This window comes from Acanthaster planci, linkage group LG14, assembly GCF_054643075.1.
Source record: "Acanthaster planci isolate LZ-2023a linkage group LG14, COTS_SCS, whole genome shotgun sequence".
NCBI lineage: Eukaryota > Metazoa > Echinodermata > Asteroidea > Valvatida > Acanthasteridae > Acanthaster > Acanthaster planci.
Window position 1 is genome coordinate 5,796,548 of NC_141790.1, and position 12,596 is coordinate 5,809,143.

Below are 12,596 nucleotides of genomic sequence, written 5' to 3' on the forward strand. Positions count from 1 at the left end.
AACAGGGAATGAGCTGCCTCAATGGGGGAGCGCTCGATGAACATACCATGAAGGAGGTGCCTGAGAGTGGTATTATCCAAGGGAAAGGGCCCCTCAGGGAAAACCACTGCAGGCAACTATGATGCCAGGCCAGTAGTTGCTGCAGTCTCGAGTTAAATAGGTACAAAATGGTCGGCCATTGCGGTTATAGGTGCCTCAGTTGGAGCCCCACCTTGTTCTTTACACCATAACGTAAAAATTTGTTTTCTACAGGTGTAGATTTGTATCAGCCTGGTCAATCAGAGAACTGAGGCCAGAGCAGGGTGGTGAGAAAAACATGGCAATGCTCCTGCTCGATCTTGACAAAACCGCTGGGATTAGGGATAACGAAGGGTAACCCTTCCCAGCTGATATGGAGGGCATCTGTCAAGCAGGTCTTTGAGTGAGGGAACCTGGTGCAGAACACTGACAGCTGACTATTCTTTGCTGAGGTAAAGAGGTTAACATGTCAATTGTCAAGTACCTTTAAGATTGACTCAGCCACATTGCGGTACTCAATCCACTCTGTTGATTGGATCCTTCCCCAAGAGCAAATGTCTGCAATGGAGTCACTGGCTTCTGGAATATGGGTTGCCTTCAGGTTGACCACATAGTCAAATGCCCACAGAAATATCTGTCTTGTCAGGAGACCGAGGTGTGGAGAGTGCATGCCTCCTTGGTGATTTATGTATATAATCACTGATGAGTTGTGTGATTGAATCAGGACATGTTTGCCTTTGACAGTTGTGCAAAAGTGACATATCGCACTGAGGGTTGCCTGGGGTTCCAGAATGTTGAAGTCACATTCCAATAACTGAGCCATCCTGTCCCTAAGACCTGGCAGGTTGATAAAGGAAGTGTGGAGACCCCATTCATGGAGCGACTCCACCAAGCCGCAGATCATTTGCATACAAATTCTTTCCAGATGCACTAGCAAATAAATGCAGCGCAGCCTGCATCACTCTCACACTCTCTCGTTGTCCTCACTGACTTTGGACATGGTGGTTGTCAGTTGCTTCACTCTCCAGCATGTATCCACAGTATGCTGATATTGTCACGTCGCCGTGGTGGTCCATTTAGCAGTAGTATACAGCCTAAGGTAAGCCACGGAGATGTGGACTATCAGTGCAGTGACTTTTATCTTCTTAATAATTATTGATTTTAATTGATTTCATAAAGAAAGCCCGCGGAACTGCATAGAATCCCAGGTGGATCTTTTTTTTTTTTCATTTGTTTTCATGTTGCTTTCGGCATAAGTCTGCCAAAATTTTAACCTTCCCTTTTCTGGGCAAAGAAGCCCTCAGGGGATACAAACATGGTTTAAGGCTAGGCTATTTAAAAGTAGTTTGACTACAAATTGGTGACCCAGACCTGATCAATGCATAGTCAAATTCACCATTTACTTGTCGCTGATTCAAGGGCTTTTTCTTTTGATCAGCACCCACAACCCACGTCCAGTACCCTTAAGTTAGATTTCGTTATTGTTCGTGGTGCCAAGATCGGTTACCTGATTTTACCAACTCTAGCAAAGTTGCACTTGTACAGTGATTTTACAGCGAGAAATGATACTTGTTCTGGGGCTGCCTACCCCATTACCTACGGACGACGGGGGGCACCCTTCATTCAAGCGTCGTTTGCTGGGAGGGTCGTCATCTTCTCCTCTCTTCCAGGAGTTTCTCCTTAACCACTCTTGCATAGATGCTATGGATAAACTGGCTAAAGCCAAGCAGTGGAGTTCAGGCTACCGTCCGCGCCGCTTTTTCAAGTTCCCATTGGTTCCCATAGACCTTTTTGCTTCTCATCTGAAAGCTCAACTCCCAACATTCTGCACCAGGTTTCAGCATCCTCAGGCTTGGGGCGACCGATGCTCTGCGCATCTCATGGGAAGGTCTCCTAGCCTTTCCCCCCATTTTGCTGATACCAAGGGTCCTGTCAAAGATAAAGAAAGAACATTGCCGAATTCTTCTCATCGCCCCGTTCTGGCCGAGACAGCCATGGTTTCCTCGCATTGTGAGGCTGTTAGTCGACATTGCCCTGTTGCTCCCTCAGTGCCACGACCTGCTTTTCCAACCGGGCTCTCACCATCTCCATCTGGATCCTCTTTACCTACACCTAACGTGCTGGATATTGTCCAATGATCCCTCCAGCAGGCAGGGCTTTCTCAAGACGACCCCGCCCTTGCTGCCAAAGGTAGACGGTTGTCAACGAGAAAAATCTATGACAGCTGCATTCGACGTTTCAACTCCTGGTGCAAGCAACATTCTGCGAATCCAACAGAGGCAACTCTTTCCCTTGTAACAGCGTTCTTTTTGTATCTCTTCCGGTCTGGCCTCCTCGTTTCAACAATCAGGCTCTACCGTTCGGCTTTGGCAGCTATCCACAGTGGGTTTTCCGATGGATCCTCTATCTCTAACAACTCAGCAATCCATCACCTTCTTCGAGGCATGTTTATTGAACATCCCCCAATCCGACGACTTGTTCCTTCATGGAATCTGAGAGATGTCCTTCGACTTTTGGCTAGCCCCCCTTTCGAACCGGTGGGACAAGCTACCCTTCTTCATTTGGGTATGAAACTGGCCTTGCTTTTAGCCGTTGTTACTGCTCGATGAGGCTGCGAGATTAAAGCACTGTCCATTGCTGATGGTCATATTCGATGGGAGCCTCTCGGTGTTTGTTTAATTCCAGAGATTGGCTTTCTTACCAAGAACCAAAGACCCTCATTTCAACCACCGGACATCTTCTTTCCGTCCATCCGCTCGTTAGCCTCATCTACCTCTGACAAGCTCTGGTGTCCTGTCCGGACACTCAAATGGTACCTCCAATGGACTAAGGATATCTGAGGGCAATCAACTCAGTTATTCATTACAACTACTAAGCCTCACCGTGCAGCCTCCAGAGACACTATTGCCAGGTAGGTAGTTTCCGTTATTAAGTTTCCAAATTTAGATTGGCCCACTGCTTCTGACGACCAATGTCAACGCCACATACATGCTCACGATGTTCGGACTGTCTCCTCCTCACAGGCTTATTTCAAAGGCGTCCCGATTTCAGACATTTGTAAAGCCTCTTGTTGGAAATCCCCCTCAACATTTACCTCTTGTTATCTCAGTGATGTTTTGCAGGGGGATCATTCTCACAGACTGGCTGTGCTCAGGGCAGGATCTCAGTAGCTCCAGTTATGGCCGTTCCTCCCCCTGCATGTTGGCCGCCTTCGCAGGAGCGACTGAGGGCGCACTGCTGGTGATCAAGAATTTATTGGTAATCTGGTAGGTATGCAGTAGTAGACTCAACCCACTCTAGGCGGGGGGAGAATACTCTGTATCTACTGTTAAACATGATGTAACGCACCACATTTGCACTGAAGGACCACCTGTAAGTGCACGACCTCGTTGTTTAGCGCCAGACTGCTTGAAAGTCGCTATTAAAAACAAGAATTTGATCACAAGCTCGAACTAGGTATTATTCGGCCATCACAAAGCAGTTGGGCTTCACCATTGCATATGGTGCACCGGAAAAACTGGAGATTGGCGCTCTTGCAGTGATTCCCGATCAATACCCATTCCCACATATTCACGATTTCACCTTATCACTAAGTGGAAAAAACGGTCTTCTCAAAAATTGACCTGGTTAAAGCATTTTATCGGATTCCAGTAGACCCTGGCAATGTTCCAAAGACAGCCATAACTACGCCATTTCTATGCCATTTGGATTATTTGAGTTTCTTAAAATGCCTTTCGGCCTTAGAAATGCTTCTCAGACATTTCAAAGATTCACTGACCAAGTATTACCCAGACTACCCTTTGTTTATGCATATATGGATGGCCTGCTTATTGCTAGTACAGTGGAACGCTGCTATAACGAACAGGATGGGGTCCACGCTAAATGTTCTGTACAGCGGTTGTTCGGTATAAGCAAATTTAACTGCCGAATGTTTCGTTGTCATGTTGAATAGCGCCCTCTCTTGTTTAACCGAAGTGCACCCTCTTATGATACCTTGGTTTGCTGTTTTTGTGATGTTTTCTGTTGCATTCAAGCATAAGGTTTCTAGAAATGTATCTGTTAATTATTTTTGTCTTTTATTTAAACTGGAGTCAAAAAATTGATATCAAGTTTGTCCTAAAAGTTGTGAAACTACCACTCAGGATCAATCTCTGATGCATGCTGTGGCGAATCTCAGTTGATTTGTGTATCAGCGGTGCCCTCTTTAGACTATTGTTAGTGCAATGCCACCGTGCGCGTACGTGCGGTTTTCTTCCGCACCTGATCATGTGGAGTCGCAAAACCAGTGTCTATTCAATACCGTTGACAACTAGGGGCTTTCCCTTCTCATCCTTGGGGAAATAATGGCCACTTGTCACTTTTCAACATAAAGAAACACCAACTGTTTTATCATGTTGACATTCGAGAATTACAAACGGCAACTGAATAGTGTTCGGTAGGTTCTGCACACAAATTATTGGGAGCCAAGGACGATGTTCGGTACAGCTGAATGTTCGGTATAGCGGTGTTTGGTATAGCAGCATTCCACTGTAGTTCTCTCAAAGAACACCATCAGCAGCTCCAGACACTGTTCCAGAGACAAGACGAATTTGGAGTGGTTATAAACCCAGCCAAATTCGTATTCGGAGTCCACAGTGTTGAATTCCTTGGGCATTGTGTAAGCGCAGACAACATCACCCCATTGCCGAACAAGGTGAAAGCCATTATGAGTTTCCCAGTTCCAAAATCAGTGCGACAGCTATGGAGATATTTGGGACTGATCAATTTCTATTGCCGATTTATTCCATCTTATGCTAAAGTTATACAGTCACTCAATGACATTCTGAAAAGTAAAGATCACAATAAAGGCATACAGCTTTCGGATAGTGAGCTCAATGCCTTTGAAGAAAGCAAATCAGCATTGATCAAAGCTACCATGTTGTTTCACCCAAGTCCTAATGCATGGTTAAGTCTTAGGACAGACGCATCTAATGCAGTGGCAGGCGGCATCCTCCATCAATCTGTCAATTCTTATTGGCAACCTCTCGCATACTTCTCAAAAGACTCCAACCTGCCAAAACTAGATACAGTCCGTTTGGCAAGGAACTGTTGGCAGTCTATTTATGCATTTATCATTTTGACGTATGTTAAACGGCCAAGACTTCTGCGTTTCCACAGACCACACTCCGCTGACACATGCATTTAAGGCCAACCTCGACAAATATTCACCACCTGAAATCAGACACCTAGACTACATTTCCGAATACATCACCAACCTATGCAACTAATCACTAAACGATTTGTGTGGCCTGGTATTAACCGTGACGTGAGAAATTAGGCTAAAACATGCTTAGCGTGTCAGGGATCCAAAATTCACCGTCACACCAAACTCAATTGTCGACCTTTAGAGAACCTGACTTAAGTTTTAGACATGTGCATCTTGACATTGTAGGTCTGTAACAATGTTGAGATTTTGTGAACAGGTTTCCAGAAAAGTGTAGTGGTCAATGAGTCAAACATCAGATGTTCACCGAGGCCAACTGACCCATTGATAAAACTTGGTTAGCTACTTGGAATGTGGGGGCGGAGGTTAGTGCACCCACAACTTTCCTTGTTTCATGGAATAATATTTCTTTGAAATGATGGGGTGGAACTTTATTAAGAAATTGATATAAGTCATGAGTTTACATCATTTGGTTTTATTCTGATTGGTCAATAGAATTAGTCATCAATTTAGAGCAGGGTGATGTAACCTTACCGCATAATTTACTTGTAACTTATATTCAGTAACTATGTTAAATAGTAGATTTGTAGAGTATAAAAACCCTGAAAGTGTGTTGAGAAATCAAGTTGGAACTTTGTGAGCAGAGAGCTAAAGTCTGATGAGACCAGCTTTGATGCTTTGAGCCTTGATTTGTGAAGTATTTTGCTACGGTGAAATACTTGTTAGCAAACAGGAGCATTTTCCTCACCAACTCCCTGTTTGACTGTGAGGAGCTTTGCATGAGGCGAAGTTTTGAGAATAAAAGAAACTCCTATTCTTAACCAACTTCTGTTTGTCAATAAAGACTTCTTTTAAGTCTGAATTGTCCGTACACTTGGGCCAGGACTGATTGATTGCTTCGAGTTCGGTTACTGAGACTCAAAATTCAGCACTACTAAAAACATCTTGTGTCAGTTAAGGAGTCAAGGTTGTTACAAGGTCCCTTACCGCCATCCAGTGGATGTATTTACATGTTAACAATCATTGACAGATTTACACATTGGCCCGAAGCAAATCCCAATCCCTAACATCAAAGCTGAAACAATCGCAAAACTTTTGTTGCTAGGTGGATTTCAATGTTTGGTGTTCCAGCCTATATCGGCACTGACAGAGGTGCACAATTTGAGTCTCGACTTAAGAGTCAACTGGGTCAAATACTAGGTACTCACAGGATCAAAACCACTGCCTATCATCCAATCGCAAATGGAATTGTCGAAAGCTTCCATAGGCAATTATAAGCTGCAATTAAGGCAGGTGACAATCCTAATCATTGGACTGAAATGGTACCACTCGTCTTGTTAGGCATTCGCACAACACCTAAGACTAACTTGAACAGCAGCTCAGTTGAAATGGTTTTTGGCACCAATCTCTCCCTGGCGAACTGATAATTCATTCCTCCAGTGACAAAGTGTCAGATTCAGCCAACTTTGCAGACAGACTTAAAAAGTACATGGCAAAGCTTCAACCAATTGTCATGAGACCAGCGAAAATAGCAACCTACAAAGACAAGAAACTTGACTCATGCTCTTACGTGTGGGTTAGAGTTGACTCAGTGCAAAAACCACTTCAACCACCTTGCAAGGGACCATACAAAGAATTAAAACGTCCTGACAAGTACTTTGTCATTGATAAAATGGAAAACACGATACAGTGAGCATTGACAGACTTAAGGTGGCATATACCGAAGAAGACGTACTCTAGCAGGAAAAGAACGTCTCATCAGACAAAACAAAGATTGCTTCAAAGATAGTTCCTCAGCCAACATCTAGAGAAGAGAAAAGCCTTCGCACTGTAAATCATTCAGGCACAAAGGTGCACTGGCCGAAATGATACATGTATGTTGAAATAATTAATGAAGCTACAAACTTAGTGTATAATAACAGAGCAAACAAGGAAGGAATTAAGGTAAAGCAACTGTACAAGGTAAGAGTTCAACTGAATAATTTAATTTTAAGTGACTTAAATTTAAACCACGCCTCCAGCATTGGGGGAGGGGGAGGTGGGTGTAGAGACCCAATTCATGGAGCGACTCCACCAAGCCGCAGATCATTTGCATATAAATTCTTTCTAGCAAATAAATGCAGCACAGCCTGCATCACTCTCACACACTCTCTCGTTGTCCTCACTGACTTCGAACATGGTGGTTGTCAGTTGCTTCACTCTCCTGCGTGTATCCACAGTATGCCGATACTGTCACGTTGCCGTGGTGGTCCATTTGTCAGTAGTATACAGCTAAGGGTAAGCCACGGAGACGTGGCCTATCAGTGCAGTGACTTGTATCCTCTTAATAATTATTTATTGTAAATGATTTTATAAAGAAAGCACACGGAACTGCGTAGAATCCCAGGTGGATCTTCTTTTTTCCTCCTTTGTTTTCATGTTGCTTTCGGCATAAGTCTGCCATAATTTAATTTTCCCTTTTCTGGTCAAAGCAGCCCTCAGGGGATACAAACATTACTGAGGTTTAAGGCTAGGCTATTTAAAAGTAGTTCAGAAGCTACAGAAGCACCTTATCCAATAGGGATGTATCCCTGGTAATTGTCACCTGTCGGTCCATCTTTGGGAAAGAGAGGCCGCAATCCAGATGGTTCTGTATCAGCTGCCAGTGAAGATGTGGGCGGACAAAGTCTGTTTTGAGAACTGCGTGGTCGATCAGGTAGCGTTTGGGCTAGTAGACCTGCAGCAGGTGGAGCAGGAGGGGCCTTATATGAAGACGGCCAAAAGGCACAAGGTCCACCAGGCTCATCATCAGGCTGAGAGTGTGTTGTGTTGGTGTGATGGAGCCCCGGCAGAGGTTGAGAACCGCACCTAGGTAAGTCAGAGTCTGGATACGAACGGGTCTAAATTTTCTATGATTGATGAAGAACCCCAGATGGTTGGTTAGCTCGTAATAAGGTCAGTGTAAGCTGCAGCCTTGTCTGGAAATCTTCTAATGATTAGCTAGTCATTGAGATATTCAAATGTCAGAATGACCAACTGGCTTAGGTTGGCAGCAATATTTTTTGCCATTCGAAAGATGAACTGAGGCACCCCATCCAAGTTGGGATGCATTGGATTGAGGCAGCTGATCAGCAAAGAGTGTCTCAGAAAGGGAAAGCAAAGATAATAGCCGGAAAAGACCCATCTCGATGCTTGGATAGATGGGTAGAAGCGACAGAAAAATGGTCGATCTGTGGTTCACACTCGGAAGGACGCTGTGTGTGAGAAGCCAAAGTGTTATTGGGATCGGAAGCATTCTTGCCGGAGAGCCCCAAGGAGAAGCCGGTGGATGGAATAACATGGGGTGTGCAGAAGCTGCAATGGTATAGCAGGCCGGTGGATTTGGTAGCCCGGGACAAGAACTGCAGAGAGATGGCACTAGATCCGCATTCTGATGGTGCATCCAACTGGACCGTGCCAGCCAGTGGTGGAGAGTCGGCATTGAGAGTGCCATTATCTGGTTCACATCTGAGTGCCTCCATTGAAAAGGTCTGTGGGCTCATGTGTGAAACGGCTGTTAGGGCTGACAAGTGAGGAGTGTGCCCGCATCTCCGCGGACTTCAGTGAGCCATTACCCTGTGAAGGAATGGTGAAGAAGGGGTAAGTGCCGCTGCGGTAAGTTTCCAATTGCTGCAGGCCTCCGTTCTCTCTGGCCTGGATGGTAGGCTCTGTCCTACACAGACACAGCGGGGAGACCGAGGCGATGTCAGCTGGGTCAGCAGCCCTACGTGTGGCTCAGTGGCAAACCCCCAAGTAACCGCGTATCCCAGATTAACGTTAGCACCCTGGTTAGGCAGTGGTGATTGCAACAGTATATATGAGTTAAATGGCTGCACCTGACGCCATTCGTACTGTTTCTGAACTTATATATTAGTCACTCTGTTGACCCCATAAAAGAACTTTGTACAAAGAATCCCTCATAGAATCAACATAGGATTACCTGGATATATGCATATAGACACACAGAAAGGAGAATAGATGTGCACATACACATAATGGGTTGTAGAGCAATAAGGGTCTATATGGACCATTAAGAAGTGCATCACAACAATTTGGCACAAAAATTACCTAAAACAAGGAAAGACATATAATAAGGGAAAAGATTATAAATTGGAATGAAAACAAATTTATTATAATATGATTCAGTTGATCAGATTACCACAAATGATTTCCATGTAGCAAAATGGAAAACTCAAGAAATTTGAAGATGCCAAAATGACAACTCACACATAAAGTACAAGTTATTACCTGCTGTATATCTTTGCACCAGGCTTCAAAGTCAGCTTCGTCGTGACAATAATATCCCTATGGAAAATCAAAACATTAAAAAATTATGCAAAAGGCACTTCAGATATTCTTTTTATCATACAACATTCACAGCCCCCTAATGGTGCGGTACAATTGGACAGTGGCAAAGCCAGAATTTTTCTGGGAAGGGTGGAAGGTGGGCATTAACATCTTAATGTGGGACATACCAGGTAAGCCTCAGTGGTCCTGCATTACTCAGACTGTATGCTAATAAGTATACATACATGTGTATGGACAAATTTCAGAGTTTGAGGATTGTCAGAGGGGCTAATGCACAGTTTGCGCACCTAGGGAGTATTTGCTATTACATGAATGTACATTCTAATTTAAGACTGGCTTACACTGCATTATTTAAGCACGACTGACAACATAACACAAGTAAACATATGCAAGTGTGTCCTACTGTTCTACTAAATATAGGGTCTCCAATATGATTCATACACCATATTCAAATTGCAGTCTCTTCTGGACTGGACTGTGTAGTGTTTCATCAAATTTGGGGGAACAAGTCCCCTCGTGGTCTCATAGCACAGTATCATCAACCCTGATCACAAAATGGCAAGTTGTACGTAAATGTAAGTTTTGCCAAATCAGATGATGACAAATTTTAAATCGCATTAAAAAAAATGAAAACAAGAACACGACCATTTTCTTTTGATAGCTTGAAGGGTGTACATCATCAAAATGATTTTAGGAGTCATTTTGGAACAGGTAAGTTAAACAAAAAATTGCACAAGAATCACCAGGGGAAGGGGGCATGGCCACACCCCCCCTCCTTGCCTTTGCGCTATACCATTGCAATGCAGTGATCAATGAGAAATTAAACCAGTTTCTGTTGGTGCATGTACCTGTCACTTATAAACAATGGAAATGTTACTTAAGAATGTGCAACCCAGGGTTTAGTCCCAAGGAACAGGAACCAATTACGATAACCGATTTCAGTCAGGAAAACGCAACTTCACACAGTTCACCAGATGTTTATTAAGAACAAGCAAAATACAATCTCCAGAGAGTTGAATTCATCATAGGTAGAAGAGACACAAAGGGGTACATGGAAGAAGAATATCAAAAGATGGAGTCTCTGATGATAGGAATGGAAATGATGACTCAAAGTATCCGGTTTGTAAGTGTGACATCACTTCACTTTAAACCATGCCCACTGCACATGCACTGCACCTAGAGTTACACGCATCGATTGCCGTTTACATAGAACCATGGAACCGGAAGTTAACGCGCAACTTCAGCGATCGTCCAATGGGAGCCTGCAAATCGTGGTGTGTTCGCCCATATGACAAAGTCACCAATCGGATACTGGTGGAATCTTGAATACTAAAAGTGGCTTCATCCACGATAAGACTGAATGGGTCTTGAATGTCTGGATCTCTTGGATGTGTTAGTCTTGAATGTCGATGACAGAAGTGGGTCAAGGTCTCCAGCATATTGAATCACGTAACAGGCTACCAGGAGAGCAGGTCAGGAAACACATACACCAATGGTCCTGTTTAATCTTCCCTTGAAACGATACTGTCTAGTCATCTTAAGGTGCCTTTTCATATGCGCGTTAACACTTTGGCCAAGCGTTGCCTATCCATCAGCATCACTCTGGGGGCGATTTCGAGGACCAAACACACCACAAACTTGTGTTATGTCAATTCAATGTAGTCGAAATTTTTGTCCATGAACACGCAATGCATCGTAAAAATGTATATGGAAAGACACCTTAAGATGACCAGTGCCGTTTCAAGGGAAGACCAAACATGAGAGTTATTGATACACAGTGGTCTATAGCACATTGCTACTTTCTCCAATCACAGTGACATTGGACAAAAACGGCTGCATTGGCTTTGTGGCCACTAACATTGAAGCTCTAAAATCAAAATGTCACTTATGTATGTGTACGAATATTGACATGTACGGGGAAAGCTCTTCCATTGACCTCATGAACTGCACCAACCAAGAGCTCCAAGACCTGGAAACAACTTGATCAAATGCGCCAGCGGATACAGTATGGAGATGAGTACAGAGAAGTCGAAGGTCATAGTGAACTCTCTAAGCAACACTAGTGCCAACAGTATCATGAACGGTAAATCATGGAGGAGGTAACATCATACAAACATTTAGGAGCTACACTGTCCAAAGATGAATTGTGCATGGCAGAAATCTGGATCTGGATTGCCACAGCAACTGCAGTGATTGTCAGACTCAACATGATGTGGAGGAGTAACATCGGCTTCCCTACCAAGTTTAGGCTCTACAAGGCACTCATGCTCTCCATTCTGCTGTAAGGTTGCAAGTCATGGACCGTCCTGGCAGACATTGAGAAGAGAATCCAACCATTCAAAACCAAATGCCTCAGGGTCAATCGCAGCCGCTGCGGTCGGGTTCCGTTAGCTGGGCCTGGTGTAAAATTAAAATGGGGGGGGCTTTGTTAGTCAGTTCCTTTGATATGGTAAATTGGCACAGGAAGTGGACAGTCGGCTGGTTGCTAAGGACCTGAGATAACCGTGGTGTCCGCGTTCAAACCGCAGTTCTACCTTTTGGACAAGCTCCCTAACAACAGCTTATGTTAAGAGACATCCAAGTTATACAAATATGGTTACTAAATTACAGGTGTATACCAACCAAGCTTCATCCAAATTTTTTACAAGATTGGTTGACATGTGACTTCAATACAGATGTACAAAATATTTTATCAACCTTGGCGATAAAATTCATTATACACTAGGAGAAAAAACCTAGTTAGTGCTGTGTGTTTAAAGGCACCTGCCATTTAAAAGTAAATCAACAAAGACCACCAACAAGGGAGATACGGGTCCAAAGGCTTCTCAGTTCTTTACAGGAGAGAAGAATGCCTAAAGAATGTGGGTCCAGTACAGTCAGACTAGACCTGGATGATTATATAAGCAGTGCATTTGTGAGTTTGATGGAGGGTGCATAATTAAAATTCCCATTTAAGTACACATGCAGTTTTGCACTTTGTATCCAACCCCCCATCATCCTATCCTCTACAATTCTACACCTTCCCCCCATCATTCCATATCCCACATCT

General features: G+C 43.9%; 1 protein-coding gene across 9 annotated transcripts in view; it reads right to left on the reverse strand.

Annotated features, from left to right (window-relative positions):
- LOC110975735 (cysteine protease ATG4A-like) overlaps nucleotides 1-12,596 on the reverse strand; it is a 105,179-nt gene that overhangs the window by 17,586 nt on the left and 74,997 nt on the right. For 8 of the 9 annotated variants that reach the window (XR_015427631.1, XR_015427628.1, XR_015427627.1 and 5 more), the window contains one exon: nucleotides 9,488-9,544. Coding sequence is in view for 2 of the 9 variants with exons in the window: in XM_087145516.1 (XP_087001642.1) it covers nucleotides 9,488-9,544 (57 nt within the window). In the remaining 7 variants the exon portion in view is untranslated. Of the gene's footprint in view, nucleotides 1-9,487; nucleotides 9,545-11,786; nucleotides 11,945-12,596 lie in introns of all 9 variants that reach the window. The other variant, XR_015427632.1, reaches the window with a different exon arrangement.